The sequence below is a fragment of the Heteronotia binoei genome, chromosome 15 (genome assembly GCF_032191835.1).
Source record: "Heteronotia binoei isolate CCM8104 ecotype False Entrance Well chromosome 15, APGP_CSIRO_Hbin_v1, whole genome shotgun sequence".
NCBI lineage: Eukaryota > Metazoa > Chordata > Lepidosauria > Squamata > Gekkonidae > Heteronotia > Heteronotia binoei.
The window spans coordinates 66,447,239-66,464,435 of record NC_083237.1 but is presented as its reverse complement, the minus strand read 5'-3'; the positions used below and the strand labels follow the sequence as shown (position 1 = coordinate 66,464,435).

General features: G+C 45.2%; 1 protein-coding gene across 1 annotated transcript; it reads left to right on the top strand.

The window, feature by feature from the left end:
• The first annotated feature begins 7,797 nt into the window (after window positions 1-7,797).
• LOC132583657 (primary amine oxidase, lung isozyme-like) lies at window positions 7,798-10,967 on the top strand. Its single transcript, XM_060255276.1, is given in 3 exon segments — window positions 7,798-8,691; window positions 8,694-8,798; window positions 10,945-10,967. Coding segments are annotated over 3 exon segments (1,020 nt in total). The 5' UTR covers window positions 7,798-7,799.
• Window positions 10,968-17,197: the final 6,230 nt, after the last annotated feature.

Sequence of the window (17,197 nt, the reverse complement as noted above, 5' to 3'; positions counted from 1 at the left end):
TGAGAAATCATAGAATCATGGCGTTCGAACGGGCCCTACAGACCATCTAGTCCAACCCCCTGCTCCTAAAGCGTCTCCGACAAATCATCATCCAGCTGCGTTTTGAAGACTGCCAATGGAGTTGCGCCCCTGGCACAGGTAGTAGCTACAATTTCAGAGATACATATTCTGTCTTTCTGCTGGGTAAAGACTAGAGAAAGTTATGGATTCACTTTTTAACCACTGGTACCTTTTGAGAGCAGTGGGGGAAAGATGGTGCACAATGTCCTCTCCACCATCCTGAAGAAGGTGCTAATTCTGCAAGTTTTTGAGAGCTGCTGGCAGCTAGGAGCAGGTAAGCACCAGCCGTCTTCATCACCAGGACTTTTCATCTGGGGGAGCAGGTGCCTGTAGCTACCCCAGGTGTTCTTTCTTCTGCTGTTGAACTGTTGTGGTTTAACCTCGTTGGTGGGAACAGGCTGAGCTCTTTCTGAGTCCTTTCTCTGTGCTGGTAATCCTGCGATGCTTATTTTCTGTTAACTTCACCTTGGCCCAAGGACTGGGCAAAAGGGAGAACTTGAGAGCAGGTCAAGCCTTACACGGTCATGTAAGCACAGTCATCGTTTTATTGGAAGCAAGATTTTTGTGCAAAGAAGTATTGATGCATCCGTCTCCAAAACCCATAGCAAGCGCTTGGATGCTGTGTAAGCTCTGGCGGTGTTTATAGCAGTGCAGTGGTGAGAGTTTTACACTAAGATTGGTGAGACCCAGCTTTGAAGCCCCATTTTCAATCCCTGCTGGAAGCTGGGTTTTCAGGTAGCCGGCTGGAGGTTGACTCAGCCTTCCATCCTTCCGAGGTCGGTCAAATGAGCACCCAGCTTGCTGGGGGGAAAGCGTAGATGACTGGGGAAGGCCATGGCAAACCACCCCATAAAAAGTCTGCCGTGAAAACATTGTGAAAGCAACGTCACCCCAGAGTTGGAAACGACTGGTGCTTGCGCAGGGGACCTTTCCTTTGCAGTGGAAGCTTGCTGGGTGGTCTTGGGCTAGTCACACACTCTCAGCTTAACTTTCTTCACTGGGTTGGAGGAAGTATAAATTGGAGAAGAGAAGAACAGCATAGGGAAGGTGTCAAAGGTGGTTTATAAAAGGCTCACAGGTAGGTCAGAGACCAAACCACAAAGTGCTGAGGTGTGAATCCTCACAACCTCACCAGTCCCCTTAACTTAACCCATCAGCCAGAGACCAAGTCTCTAACCCTCTTGGGTCTAAGAGCAAGAAGTCAACCCAGCAAGTTGAGCTCCAGAAAAGTTATTCCGCTAACTGTAGTCAATAAGGGTAGAATACTGGATTCAGATTGAATTCCCAAAACCCAAGAACTCCACAAAGTAGGTTTATTAAAAGAATGTGCAAGGAGATACGCTATAAGGACAGTAAACAGGGCAAAATAATATAGCTAAATCCCCTAAGCACAATTGTTTTAGTGAAAGCAGTATTTTTGGGGGGCAAAGAACTATTGATGCATCCATCTCCAAAACCCACAGATGTGAGGATTCACATTTATAAGCCTTGGTTCTAAATACAGATGTTACCTGGGAGTCCAGTAGAGGATCTTTGGGGGGGGGCAGGGTTGTATTTTTGTGTGTGCGCCTGGAAATCATGGTGACCTCTGGTGACTAACCCTTACTGGGGCATGGAGAATATTTAGAGAGGTGGCTAAATAAAGCCTGGCAAGTACTTGGATGGGAGACCTCCTTGGAATACCAGAAGTTGGGGAGCAGGGCACCACCCAACTGCTGGTCTTCCAAGGAGGTCTCCCATCCATGTACTTGCCAGAGTCAGCCCCGCTTAGCTTCCAAGATCTAACAAGATTGGGCTATCCCAAGTCAGGGCAATTCCAGCAGAGTTTCAAAGTCCAAAACAGATGTTCTAGCCATCCTGACCTCAACCAGAATCAAGAAGTGCCCCAACATTCATCCAGAGAGAGACCAAATTTAGAATGCAGTATCTTCTCCTTATGCCCAATGACCACGTTGCCATGATTCTATTCAATCATATTGGCCAGCCAGATTGTCACCCAATCAGATGAGTTGCCATCACGAGGCCGTGCACTCCACACCTGAGGAAGCAAGCACCTCCCACCAGCGGGTCCTTGTACTAACAAGAAGGAATGTGTCGGCCAAGCTCCATCTTGGATTCTTTGGACTTGAAGCTGCTAGGCTTAAGGGTCTGACCAGCACCTGTGACAACCTCCCGTCTCATTCTTTGAAGCTATGATCAGCTGTCCTACCCTTGGTTCTTCAATAATAGTCCATTTGGTTTTAATATGGTTGCATTTATTAAGACAGGTAAAGTAGAGACTCAACTGAGGGACTGAGTCAGATCGGCCCCCAGCAGATGAACTAGAGACTTCATAGTATGCAAAAGCACGTGAAAGTAAGAGCACGCCCTCACCCTTCTTCCCACAGTCTCTTTCCAGGTGCCAGCATCTTTGATAACATTCCTCCTGTCCAAGGCCTCTCCCATGACTACACAAAACAGTTACTGCAAGCAATCTGGCCAGGTGTTCTTCCCCTCCTGTTCCCAGAAGAAATGAAACCGAAACTTTGTCAGTACAATAAGCAGAGCTTTAACCCATGATGGCAAGGGATCTTGACCTCAGCTGGATCTTGGGTTCTCAGGGTGAGAAACCTCTATGATTTCTGCTAGACCCGAGACTCAACCAATATTTCCGAAGTGACCAGAAACTGCTTAAGTGACCTGGCCTCTAGATAGAAGGTGCAGGGTAGATGAGGATAAACCTGTGGCACAGAGTGGTAAAGCTGCAGTGGTGCAGTCCAAGCTCTGCTCGTGACCTGAGTTTGATCCCAGTGGAAGCTTGGTTCAGGTACCTGGCTCAAGGTTGACTCAGCCTTCCATTCTTCCAAGGCCAGTAAAATGAGTTACCCAGCTTGCGTGGGGGGGGGGAAGTGTAGATGACTGGGGAAGTCATTGGCAAACCACCCTGTAAAAAGTCTGCCATGAAAACATGATGCGATGTCACCCCAGAGTTGGAAATGACTGGTGCTTGCACAGGGGACAACCTTTACCATTTTAAACACATTAAATCATGCTATATATTCCTTACACATCTTAAAGCCTTGTCTGCAGATAGCACCTTGGCTGAATGTCTTTTGAATAAGGCACCTGACAAAGTACTCTTCATGGAAGTAGCGTTTCTGGTGTTGGTGCCGGGACACCCACGAGGGCTGCTCGACGACAAACCCAATGATAATGAATGAGCCTTGTTTGAATCAGAGCACAGCAACGGATGCCTGCATAGCACTGCAAGAAGCAATATTTTCATGGCTGACTTGAAAGAGGAGGAGGAGATCGGATTTATACCCTGCCCTTCACTACCCGAAGGAGTCTCAGAGTGGCTTACAATCCCCTTTCCCTTCCTCTCCCCACAACAGACGCCTTTCTACATCAACTCCTTTCTTTTCCTCTTTCACTGAGAATTTACACTTGAAAGACTCATAGTGTCCTTCATAGTGAGCCTTAACTACTCCCCCCGCCCCCACAACCAGCCCCCTAAAAATTCCCATCACACAGAGCAGCACATATTGAAGCAAACGGTTGGTCTTGAAGGTGTGTGAGCCCAGCAGCCACGAGGGGCCGCTGTGGTGCTACAGAAATGAGGCCCACTCTGGGGCATTTCAGCTGGGCACAGCCCTGCCCTCCAAGACAGAGAGGCCTGCTGATGTTTTGAACCTCTTTTCCCCCAAAGGAACGACCTGAAGCAATTAGAAAAATACCAATATCATAATACCCTTGTATAAATGGGTGGTACGGCCTCATTTGGAATACTGTGTACAATTCTGGTCACCAGACCTATAGCATTGGAAAAAGTACAGAAAAGTGCAACTAGAATGATTCAAGGGTTGGAACACTTTCCCTATGAAGAAAAGTTGAAACGCTTGGGGCTCTTTAGCTTGGAGAAACGTTGACTGAGGAGTGACATGATAGAGGTTTACAAGATTATGCATAGGATAGGGAAGGTTGAGAAATGTCCTTTTCTTCCTTTCTCACAATATGAGAACTTGTGGACGTTCAATTAAATTTCTGAGCAGTCAGGTTAGAACTGATAAAAGGAAGTCTTTCTTCACCCAAAGCATGATTAACACATGGAATTCGCTGCCACAGACGGTGCTGGTGGCTGCAAGCATAGACAGCTTCAAGAGGGAATTGGATAAGCATATGGAGCGGAGATCCATCAGACAGTGGCTATTAGTCATTGGAACTCTCTGTCTGGGGCAGTGGTGCTCTGTATTCTTGGTGCTTGGGAGGGGTGGCAGTGGGAGGGCTCCTAGTGTCCTGGCCCCACCGGTGGACTTCCTGATGGCACCTGGTTGTTGTTTATTTTGGCCACTGTGTGACACAGAGTGCTGGACTGGATAACTGTTGGCCTGATCCAGCAAGGTTTCTCTTATGTTCTTATGATTAACGCTATTGCCAGCTGCAAGACTCAGTTGATTGACAGTGTCAATGAATAAATTTGGGAGGGAAGGTGGCTTGGTATAGCCTGATCCTGTCAGATCTCAGACGCTAAGCACGGTGGGTTCCTGGCAGCGAGACCCCCAAGGAAGACTCTGCTGCTGAAGGCCAGGGCCTTCCAATCACCTCTGGTTCTCACAACGTGCTTTATAGAATAATAGAATCCTAGAGTTGGAAAGGGCCCTACAGACCATCTAGTCCAACTCCCTGCTCCATGCAGGATCAGTCGAAAGCATCTCCGACAAATAATCATCCAGCTGTGTTTTGAAGACTGGCAATGAAGGGGGGGGGGCTCACCACCTTCCTAGGTAGCTGGTTCCACCTCTAAACTACTCTGACCGTAATCCCCCCCCCCCCGCTAATATCCGAAGACAATACTGACTTTGATGGACCAAGGGTCTGATTCAGTATAAGGCAGCTTCATATGTTCATATATGTACCTTTCTGCTTGTAATTTGAGCCCATTGCTTCAGGTTATTGCTTTTGGCCTCACCACAGCAACAGTCTAAGATGCAGTCACAGACGAACGTTAAGATCTTCCATACCAGTCACAGCATCCATTCACATCTACACAGTCTCAAGCCAGGAGACTTCAGAATGCCCCAAATCCGGACTGCCTCAACGTCATTTCCCTAAGAACCCACAGCAGGGACACAAGGTCTATTCTCACTACCACTGCAAAGGCACACTTTAACCCCTTTCTTTAACCAGTGAGAGACAAGATTGGACAATTGGATGTCATCTGTGGTGAAACAGGGTCACTCCCTCAAATGGGAACCTAATCTAACTGCTTCTGACAGTCGCTCTGAGTTATTACAGATATTGGGTGAACTAAAAGAGCTATTGAACAGGCCACCTCCAACCATGACTTCAAGGACTTTTATTCTTGTTACTTAGTCATTTCTAAGAGGATTGGTGAAAGTTGCCCAAAACTTGACCTAAGGCTGTTGAATGGTTTCTTGAGCGTTCAAAGGTTCAAAATGGCTACCTTCCCTTTTTTCCCTTCTATGATTTGTTGCTTCTGTTCCCTTTTTTTAAAAAAAAATCCTTGTAAATAGTTATATAATGTAAATAAATATTTGTTTGTTATAATCTTGAGTCCCTCTGTGCCAGATAGTTTCCCCAACCACCTTAGACCACGCTGCTGCAAGAGGGGAGTCCAGGGAAGGCATGCAGTTGGCAAGGGTGCCAATCCTCCAGGAGTCTCCCAAAGAAGGACTTTAGTCTCTGTCATAGCCAGGTGCTGGGTTGGCAGAAGACCATGAGGCCAGGCCTCAGAACTGGAAAGGGGGATTGGGAGTCCTGTTCCTCTCAGTCAGCAACCCCTAAATTGAGCAGGTGGTGGCAGCGTGCCCTAGTGGTGGGAAGATTAGCTCCCTCCAGGAGTTGGCAACCCAAAAGGGAGTTGATGGAACTGGGTCTGAAGGCCAAATCGGGCCGGTTCTCTCACACTTCCCAACCCAGAGCTGGCATCCCTAACTTTTGCCTTGGCCTGTAAAACATTTAAAATCTTCACAATTGTTAGTACAAACAAATTGCAATAATATAGATCTAAATTTAATCTCTCACTGGGCTATTTCCACAGGCAGTCTGTGCTCACAGATTGCAACTTTCATGCCTTGCACCTCCCACAGCAGCCTAAAATGCTCCCCCCCAATCCTGTTACAAGGGTCCTGATCTAGTGAGGCTGGGTAGATTCATATGGGAGACAGCAGTCCATGATGTGTCCTGATGTCCTCACAGCTCACCGGAGCATCTATGTCTTGCCTGGGAAAGAGTTCACGTCCTCATCCCAGTTCTAACTTCTTATGGCAAGGATGAAGTTAAGTGATTTTGAAGTTAAGTGATTTTGCAGTTGACTGGATGAGAAGTTGTGGTGACATGCAAATAGGGGGAATAGGATAAAGGGCAGGGGGTGGAATCTTTTCTTAGTCTTGATTAAGACATTTTAAAGAAAGTAGCGCTTCTGCAAAAAGAATCTAATCAAAGAAGATTCTACTGGGTCTTCCATTCAATTCATTTTAAAGAAATTGCTGCAAAATTTCCCCTCCCAGACAATGTTTCCCTATTCTTGATCCGCTTAAGACTACTTGAGATATTATCTATGTGTGTAACCTGTAACTGTTCCTAAACTTGTCTGAAGAATAGTTTAAGGTGGGAAGGCACTGTTGATTTCTTTGTTCAAAGTTTTTGAGAAACACTGAATAGGAGGAACATGCCAGAGCATGAAAATAATACAGGCATGAAAGTCATTCACATAAGAGGTCTCCTCCCTTAATTCAGGCTTTATCTTCATATCACTCTTTAAATGCTGCTTCCGTCTGCATTCTCCTAAGTGCTTTACAAACCACAGGAACTTGCTGTGCTGAAAATGAACATGAAATGAAATTGGTTTGTGTGCTCCTAGCTATATGCACAGCAATGGCTTTAATCTTAGGCTGGATATTCCAAACAAGACAAGAGAAGCCCCCCGTTTGTGAGAGCCAGCACCAGGATTTTTGTTTGAAGGACAAAGGCCAAGATGGACAAAGCTTGGTCTTTGCTGATCTAACTCCAGGAGAGATGGTACAAGTGAAGAGCTACTTATGGAAGAACCTTGGAGTGCCTTTAGTGGAGCCCCCTCGAGCCAAGCCATCAGACAGCTGCATTTATTCCATTGTTCTTCATCTTCCCCCCAAAGCAGAGGTGCTGGAATTCCTGGATCACCAAGGGAGAAAACCTACACGAGAAGTTCTGGCTGTGGTCCACTTTGGAAATCAAAAGGACCCAAATATCACTGAATACATAGTGGGTCCTCTTCCAAAGCCAAGATATCACCAAGACATCACAGTGCAGAAGTATGGAGGGAAGCTGCCGTATTATCGAAGATTTTTTTTGAGTGTTGACCTAGTTAAAATCAACATTCTCTTCATAGAGAATCTTATGAGATTCTTCATAGAGAATCTTAACCAGTTCCGTAGGGCCTGCAAAACTGCCCTCTTCCAGCTAGCTTTTTAAGACAGAACTCCTGATAAAATCAGGAATACCGAGCCATCCTATATGCCATCCGATTGTATTTTAACGTCATATTGTTTTATTGGTTTTATTGTTTAATTATTAAGTAATTGTATTATTTATTGTTTATCTGTATCATGGTTTTACCATGTCTTGTTAGCCGCCCTGAGCCTGCCTAGGCGGGGAGGGCGGGGTATAAATAAAAGTTTATTATTATTATTATTATTATTATTATTATTATTATTATTATTATTATTATAGCGAAGGAATATCCTAAAGCTTCAAATTTCATGCGCTGGGTACTTGATTATGATAGAACTATACATTTGGGGCTCCCTACTGTGCCCCCAGGATTTAAATCAGGAGACAGGAAAGTCTGGATGCGTCTTTACCAGAATGTCGCTGGGCTTTATTTGCATCCAGTTGGATTGGAGCTACAAATTGATGTTAGCAGCTTGAATGTTTCTGAGTGGAAAGTGCTGAATGTGTTCTATAATGGACAGTACTTTGAGGACATGGAAGACCTTGAAAGACAATTCAACAAGGGGAGAGTTAAGGTGGCCAAAATAAAGAAGTCTCCTCAAGATGGGTATTCATCATTGAAGCCAAGGGTCCCACCCAAGCAGCCAGGCCCTCTGCAATATGAACCTCGTGGTCCATGCTACTGCATCCGGAACAACCAGGTCACCTTCATGTCATGGAGTTTTGCCTTTGGAATGGAAGCCAACAGAGGACCACGTATCTTTGACGTTAGGTTTGAGGGTGAGAGGATAGTCTATGAATTAAGTGTGCAAGATGCATCTGCCCTCTACGGGTCCAATAGTCCAGGGCTAATGATTTCCAGGTTCATGGACCTAAGCTATGCCCTTGGGAAAGGTGCTGTCACCCTCACCCGGGGCATTGATTGTCCTTATTTAGCAACCTATTTGGATGGGCACTATTTACGTGACTCCTCACGACCCGTCACCCACAAAAACTCTATCTGTATCTTTGAACAAAATGCTGAGATTCCAATACGACGCCATTATGACTACTTAGCCTCTGCGTTTTATGAGGGGCTGGTTGATTCAGTTCTGGTGTTCAGAACCATTTCTACAATGGTTAACTATGACTACACCTGGGATTTTGTGTTTCATCAAAACGGAGCTGTTGGCGTCTTGGTGCATGCCACTGGGTATATTCTGACTTCTTTGATGTTGCTGCAGATTTTGGGAGCCGGGTCCAGGAGTTGACGCTGGGAACAATACGTACTCACAGGATTCATTTCAAAGCGGATTTGGACGTCAGTGGTAAGTGCGGTTTTATGATGCAATGCCTACTTGGTAAATATTTAAACTGCACCCAAAAGACTGTCTATTATTTTGAGTCCCATAATCTGATGATGGGTTGAGAGCTAAGAGAAATCCAAACTATCCCAGATAAACTATCCCAGTCTGGCACCCCTTCGCCTCACAAGGAAAGAGAGGGCAGGGTGTGCTTCAGCTAACTTCAGCTGGTGCAGGGAAATTGCCATTTCCCCTGGAAGTGAATAAAACCTTCCATCTAGGTTGGGCATCCAACTATCAGAAGTGCAAGTGTGAGAGAAAGTCCAGTGGATGGACAATTACAGTACAAAGTACAGTATGTGTGTGGACACTGTGCAATGGTAGTGTTGCTGTACTGAGACTGAAAAATTGTGGGGTGATTCTATGTCTTTATTAAACATGGGCCATAAGTAGGCTCTTGCTTCCTGCCCCATTCACTAGCCTCCAACCCCAGAACAAGAAGGTTCTTCTGGAGAACACCACTGCACCTCTGATTTCCCCTGGTAGGCTGGGGTGCAAATCAATGTTGGGTGGTGATCTAGGCATCCTTGTTGTAAAAGGCACCATTGATTGGCCTAGTGAACAGGGAGATCCAGGCTGCCCTTCTCTTTATGGGTGAGATCATGCCTGGCACGTGGGAGTAGGCAAGGTAGGTGGCCACCTCAGATGCCACCTTGCCTACGGAGCGCTGTTGGATGCCCCCCGCCCTGCTGCTCTTGGCTTTCCAGTCTGCAAACCTGGAAAGCTGAGAGCAGCAGGACAGTGTGTGGCTGTGTGCGCTCCAATGAGGAACCCGCCAGGAACCCGCCCAGCCCTCCTCTTCTGCACCGCTGCACCTGCCCTCCCCGCAGGAGGGGTGGCAGGATGGAGGCACGTGGCCAGTTCCGGCCTGGGGCACCTGAGGCCCTAGTACCAGGCTTGGCTGAGATGCAGTGTTGCCCTTCTAAGCCAAACGTTTATTTTGATGCTGTGGCTTAGGCAGTTTGTTCCGACACTTCTAACTTCTCACTAGGTTTGCAACTGTCTGAAGCTTCGCTGCTGTGGGAGCTACATTCTGGCAATGTTAATACACAGATTCCCCCTGATGAAGTACAGGCAAAACACATGGGATCATCAAGGATAATAAAATAAGAGTAATTAACAGTGGAATTCACTTCTGGAGGAAGTGGTGGTGGCTACAAGCACAGACAGCTTAATTGGACCGGCTTTTACTGGAAGTCCCTGGCCCAAAGGACATCCATGCAGCCTCAACCAGGCTTCTTTGGCTCTGGCCCCAGTGCGGTGAAACAAGCTCCCTATAGAGATCAGCTCCCTGCAGGGCCTGTAAAACAGGTCTGTTCTGCCAGGCTTTTGGGTGAGGCGGTGGACGTCAAATATTACTCGGCACCTCCTGCTATTGCCTTCTACAGTCTTCTACATTGCTGTGTCACTGGACTGCAATGACTGCTCTAGATCCATCTGAGAGCAATGAACATTACCAGCTGGGAATTTTATAGGCCTGGCTTCTCCTTTTTGTTGTCATACTGTGCCGGGACTTTATAGATGATTGTTTCAGGACATCGTCTTATTTTAAGGGCAGGGCCGATGCACCCGCTAGGCGACCTTAGGCGGGGGGCAGATTTCAAGCACCTCCGGTGTGGCTTGAAGTACACCCCACCCCTGCTGGTGATTCAAATCACATGGGAAGAGCGGCAGGAGCAGCTGCTGCCCAATTTAAAGACCCCGCCCACCAGCTGTGTTTTTATCTATTGTAACTGTCCTGAGCCCGTATGCAGGAAGGACAGGTAGAAATTCGATTAATCAAATCGAGAGGGGATTGGATAAACATATGGAGCAGAGGTCCATTAGTGGCTGTTAGCCACAAGGTATAGATGAAACGCTCTGTCTGTCTGAGGCAGTGATGCTCTGTCTTCTTGGTGCTTGGGAGGCAACAATGGGAGAGCTCCTGGAGTTCTGGCCCTGCTAGTGGACTTTCTGACAGTACCTAGGTTCTGGCCACTGTGTGACACAGCGTGTTGGACTGAATGGCTTCTCTTATGTTCATCTTCCTTTCCCATTGCATCAATCACTTTTGTTGCCTTTTCTTCTTTTGCACGTGATGTTTCTGTCAACCTGATTCTCTTCCTTACAGGCTCTGCAGGCAGCTGGTGTTGACATTTACCAGTTCTCTTCCCTGTGGGTTGTACCGTAAGCCTGTCAGTTTCTTTCCCAGACCTTTCCCTGATTCTAAGCAGCGCATTTGTGTTACTCCCATTGGTTTCTGGCTCTGCTTCTTGCCCAAGGAAATAATCTAGCAGAGGAGAAAAAAGAAGGGAAGATAAAAGGTTCAACTCTCTTTTTTGTGTGCCCACCCGCCTATCTTGTAACAGCTAATCCACCAAACAAGCTGTTTCAGCAGCGTGGATTGTGCTGTTGATCTTTCCTTGAAGAAGGGCACCTCCTGAGTATTTAACAAACAAATTAATCCACACCTTAAACTAAGCCTGGCTTTGTCTTCAGCAAAGCAAGCCAGTACACTCTCTTTGTGTGAGCAATGTGTGTGGGACTGATGCAACTAGCGCCTTGCATCTGACTCCAGTTCCATTGCAACTCCTTTGCATAGACAATTCACTCTCTGCGTGCTTGTTCTTTTACAGACAAAGTAGTATATTACTTTTGTGAGATACATATAGAGGTTGTTCCATGACTGACTTGCCACTGTGCAAAGAGCAGGGAGAAAGGCTTGCAAAAGAATCTTTGTGCCTAATTTAATCAAAGTCAGTTGTTCCTGTAAGGCCTTTCTGCCCAGTTTCTTGTTCCAGAAAAGTTTTCTGCTGCATTTGGTCTTGCTTGTTTCTTCACCTTTGTGGCCTCAATCCGCTTGCCCTATGATTGCTTTTTCTTGGATAACATTCCAGCTCTTCCCCTCCCCCCACTTTTACTTCTATTATCTCCTGGCCTAACGTGGCAGTTCTCTTTAGTATCAAGCTTGGCTGGAATTGGAGATGCACCACAATGTGCTGCCCTCCTATATCTAATGCTACGTTACAGCAACTTCTTCATTTTTTCCTCTGTGCCAGTGAGGAACAATGGTGCATGCCAAGAAAGCACCTGTTTCTTTCCTTGCAATTAACTCCTTCTTATAAAAAGTTTGAGTCCAGTGGCACCTTTAAGACCAACAAAGGTTGGGTACAGACGGGCAGCTTGGGGCAGCCTCCCATTGCAGAAGAAAGCTGAAATAGTAGAAAGTGCCCCAGGGATGGTCAGATAGCTGCTGGAACAGGGATGGGCTGCACACTCCTTGGAGAAGCGGTCACACTACTCAAAGCGCATGAGCAACGCTTCCCTGGCACTCCCCAGCCAATCAAGGTTTGCAAAAGAATCTTTCGGGAAGGGCCAACTATCCTTTTGGCTCTAAGGGATAGGAGGAACTTCCCCCAATCCGTCAGAGTTGAAAGTAGTGTGCTCATTGTGATGACATCTCTGTGACATCATCATGCCGCGTATATGCAACCTTTTATGGGGGAGGGCGTGCATTGGGGTTGGGATTCTGCCTTAGGCTGAATTCAAATGGCTAATTTGGGCCAACACAAGGAACAGCCCCTGTCAGGATTTAAATAGCGTGTTCAAACGCGCACGTCTGGGCTCTGCCTCGCTCCTGCCCTTACCTCATCCTGTGCCGTTCCATAGAGATAGCAAAAATTAGTGGTGAAAGGGGACACCCTTAGCGTGTACCTCTTTTAAGTTGACAGGACTGAGAGTTATAATCATTAACTCTGATTTGAGCAGAGGGATTGTTGTACGAAAGCTTGGAGACCATTTAAAAAGTTCTTACCATAACCCATATTCTCAAAGACAGTAATAAAAAAATCTTTCCCCACAGAATCAAAAGCTTGAACCATATCGATTGAAATTAAGACTGCTTCCTGTTTAGTTACCATACAATACTTCAAAATGTCCAAAGTTCTGCTAATATTGTCTGAAATATCCCTCCCAGGGATAAAACCAGTCTGGTCATGATGAATCAAATTATTGACAATCTTTTAGCTAACATAGTGGTAAAAATCTTACAGTTAAGAAGGCAATAGGTCTATAATTACTTGGAGTTGAAACATCTTTCATTTCTTTAGGAATCGGGACAATCGTCACCGATTCCCACAAGGGAGGCAATAAGCCTTTCATATTACACACTTGAGTTAAAGGTTTCACTAAAATAGATCTGAAATGAAATTTTATAAAATTCAGTGGGAAAGCCATCTAAACCAGGGGCAGTGTTATTTTTAAGAGATCCAATCACATCATCAATCTCTTGTTCTGAAATTAAACCATCCAATAAATCTCTATCTGAAGGCTTTAATTTTGGGACCAAATCTTGGTCTTGAAGAAATTTCCTAATCTCTTTAGGGCCTGGATTTGTAGTAGCATATAATCTGGAGTCTGGTACAGAAGATTAGAAACAATATTCTTTGGGACCTACTTTGGGTTGGTTAGGACTAAATTTATATCTAGAGAGCTAAGCAGAAGAATCTGAACTGTGATCCAAAAACACTTCCCACAGCCCCCCCACACAGTAGCTCTCCCTTTCTGATGTAGCTGCAACTATAAATGTTCTGTTAAAAACTGTAATAAGGGAGTTGAGAAGGGAAGCATCTTTGAATACACTCTCTTTTTACCTTATACATAATGTCTTATACACACACCTTTTCCCTTTTTTCTGTAGCCTCATTATTCTTTTTAAATAAAAACATATTTTCGCTGCTTTAAGTGAAATTTGGTATAGAATAATGCAGTCCAAAACTACACAAAGTACCTTAGGGCTGGTATAGAATATAACTGTATCTAAAAGAATGCCATTGTCTAGAAATTAAATTAGTCTGATAGACATAAACTGAAGAGAACATGGTTCAGACACTGTTCAACTTTGTAAGTCGTTGTTTAAATTTATTATTTGGTAAATTATTAGGAACTCAGTTCCCCTACATGGAGTGGGGAGGGGGGAGGAAGAGGATTAGTATCTGCTCTGTGAACATCCACAGCATTTTGAACATATGAAACCGCCTTCTACTGAATCAGACCCTCGGTCCATCAAAGTCAGTACTATCTGCTCAGACTGGCAGTGGCTCTCCAAGGTGTCAAGCTGAGGTTTTTCACGTGTACTTGCCTGGACCCTTTTGAGTTGGAGATGCCGGGGATTGAACCTGGGACCTCCTGCTTACCAAGCAGATGCTCTACCACTGAGCCACCGTCCCTCCCCATTATGCATAACTATTGTATTGTTAAATTTAGTCTGATTATATGATTTTCCTTAGATCAGTGTAGCTAGTAGACACAACCATCATTTCCCCTTATCTTGTGCTTTAATTTAATAACTTGTAGCAAAAGGTTTTCCTGTTTAAGAGAGCAGACAGTGTTTCAAACTCCTGCCTGTATAGCAGGGCCTTCGCACATGCATACTCTGAAATACTTCGGAAACTCCATACTTGGGAACTAGAGGTATTTGGCCATCTATGCTAGTGTTCCCCAAATCAAACTCCCATTTGGATAACTGCATTTTCAAGAGCTTCAGGGGTTTTACTGTTCAGGAAGCCATGGAAAGCAAAGAGGTTCTTTCGTTAATTATCTTCAAATATGATGGTGGATGGTGTTGGGCTTCTTTGGGATGCTCAGAATTTGCTTTTACTAGGTGACTTTTTGAAGTACAATCTTTCACTGAAGTTGCTTGTTATAGGAAATACTAACTGGTGTACATGAGGAAGAACTTCCTGACAGTTAGAGCAATTCCTCAGTGGAACAGGCTTCCTCAGGAGGTGGTGGGCTCTCCTTCCTTGGAGGTTTTTAAACAGAGGCTAGATGGCCATCTGACAGCGATGAAGATCCTGTGAATTTGGGGTAGGTATTTGTGGGGTTTCCTTCATTGTGCAGGGGGTTGGACTAGATGACCCTGGATGTCCCTTCCAACTCTATGATTCTATATTAAAAGAGACGACGTGGCTTTAGGTGAGGAGGTGAAGGAGCTGAGAGTGCAGGTTGTGTTTTTGTTAGTTTTTCCTGTCGAAGGCCATGGCTTAGGATGAGAAAGAACAATACTTCAAATAAACAACTGGCTATATCAGTGGTGTCACCAGGAAAGGTTTGGATTTCTGGACCATGGCTTACACTTTCAAGATGGTGGTCTTCTCTCAATAGATGGTTTGCACCTTATGAAGGTAGGGAAAAGGGTGTTTGGTAAGAGCCTTGCTAACGTAAAAAGGTGGGCTTTAAACTAAATCGTATGGGGGAGCAAGACAATAATTCAAAGTCTAGTATGAGGGGATCTGCGGGACTGTATCTCAAGAGGTCACTTCATTTGGCCTCCCAAGACCTTCTGATCTTCCCTGGCCCAAGAGATGCCCGTATTGCCTCTACCAGGGCCAGGACTTTCTCAGTCCTGGCCCCAACCTGGTGGAATCAGCTCCCTATGGAGATCTGGGCCGTACCTGGCTTGTTAGCCTTTCATAAAACAGAGCTGTTCCACCAGGCTTTCGGATGAGGCGGCGGGCATCTATGTGTTAAATCGGTTGCCCCTCCCCCCCGCTATATCATACTGCAGTGCTATCTTGTTATACCACCCTGTTGGACCATCCTGCTGTACTATTAACTGGGTATTGGAACTGATTTCATTATGTTTTCATTGCAATTTCATTGTGATTGTTTTGTTATTTATATTGATGTAATCTACTGTGGCCGGATCTGCCTGTCCCGCATTGGTCTTGTCAGCCACCAGCGAGCCTGCAGCAGACGTGGACTACTGCACCCTTCTTAAATCTTCGTTCGCGAAGTCAAGCCGAGAGAGAATCTACGTTGATGTACTCCGCCCTGAGCTCCCATGAGGGAGTGGGCAGAATATAAATTATTATTATTATTATTATTAATAATGATGATGATGATGATGATGATGATGATGATGATGATGATGATGATGATGATGATGATATTTTGGACTGGAGTCTCACCAACAAGGAAGACTTGGTTGATGAGGTGGAAAATGTGGGCACCTTGGGAAGTAGTGACCATGTCATTTTTGGAATTTACAGTCTTAGGGAAGGGAAAAGCTGTTTTAGTCAGACTTAGGTTGGACTTCAGAAAGGCAAACTTCGACAAACTTTGAACTATGCTGGGTGAAATCCCATAGTCAGAAATACTTAAGAAGAAGAGAGTTCAAGAGAGGTGGGAGTTTCTTAAAAGTGAAATATTGAAAGCACAATCACAGACAATTCCTATGAGAAGAAAAAATGGGAGGAGCCTAAAGAAGCAAAGGTGGCTCCATAAACAGCTCTCTAAAGACTTGAGAAATAAAAGAAGTTCTACCCGTCAGCTTGACATCTATACCTGGAAAAGTTTTAGAACAAATCATCAAATAGTCAGTCCTGGAACATTTAGAAAGGTTGGCTGTGATTACTAAGAGCCAGCATGAGTTTCTGAAGAACAAGTCATGTCAGACTAACTTGATCTCTCTTTTTTTTTAGAAAGTTACTACCTTGCTGGATCAGGGGAATGCTGCAGTTTACCTTGATTTCATTAAGGCGTTTGATAAGGTTCTGCGTACTATCCTTATTGTCAAGTTGGTAAAATGAGGTTTGGATCTGTAACTGTTTAGGTGGATCTGTAACTGCTGACTTCTGCCACCAAAGTTAAATGAGGGCAAAGAATTGTTTTCAAATAGATAATGTTAATATTTCCTTGAATGGTGTGGACTGCCAGGCTTTGTGTGGGTTAAAAATCCAAACAAGTGATTTGTATGGGGTGTCCCTTTTGTCTCAGAAGGAACCTGTCGCACAGCCTTCCCTCTTAACTTTTTCTGCTGTTCTAGTAAACAGAAAAAAATAGCCTTCAAATGAAAGAGTGGAGTGAAATGTGTACTTTCGCAGGCAACAGATGCCAGAACAGGATGCAGAGTGCTCGGGCAGTACTCAGCTGATGCCAAGGACTCCTATTCAGTGAAGGAGTTGCCAGAAAGAGGAAGGTTTGGTGTTTTTTTTAAATCCAAGATGGAGTGAGGACAGATGGGGACAAGAGGGGGGAGCGCAGTCCCTGTACATGGAAGGTTTCAGGAAACCCAGATGGAAGCAGGCTGGAACCAGGAGTGGAAATTTTCATACTGAGTCTCTCCTGGATGGGTGTGCTTGTGTTTATCTTTCCCTAACTGGAGACACAAACTGCCTGAAGCATCCCTCTTGCTGCAGGATGGAATTCTTGTACAGGAAGGTTAGACTGTCCTCTCTGCCTGAGAAAGGCTAATGGAAGAAGGGAAATGCCACCCGCTGTCTATCAGTGGCTTCTTGGATTCTCTGTCATGTCCACCAACTCCGGTGCCTGACAATCCTGGGGAAAATGGGTAAAGTTCGGAGAATGCAGAGGTTGTGTTT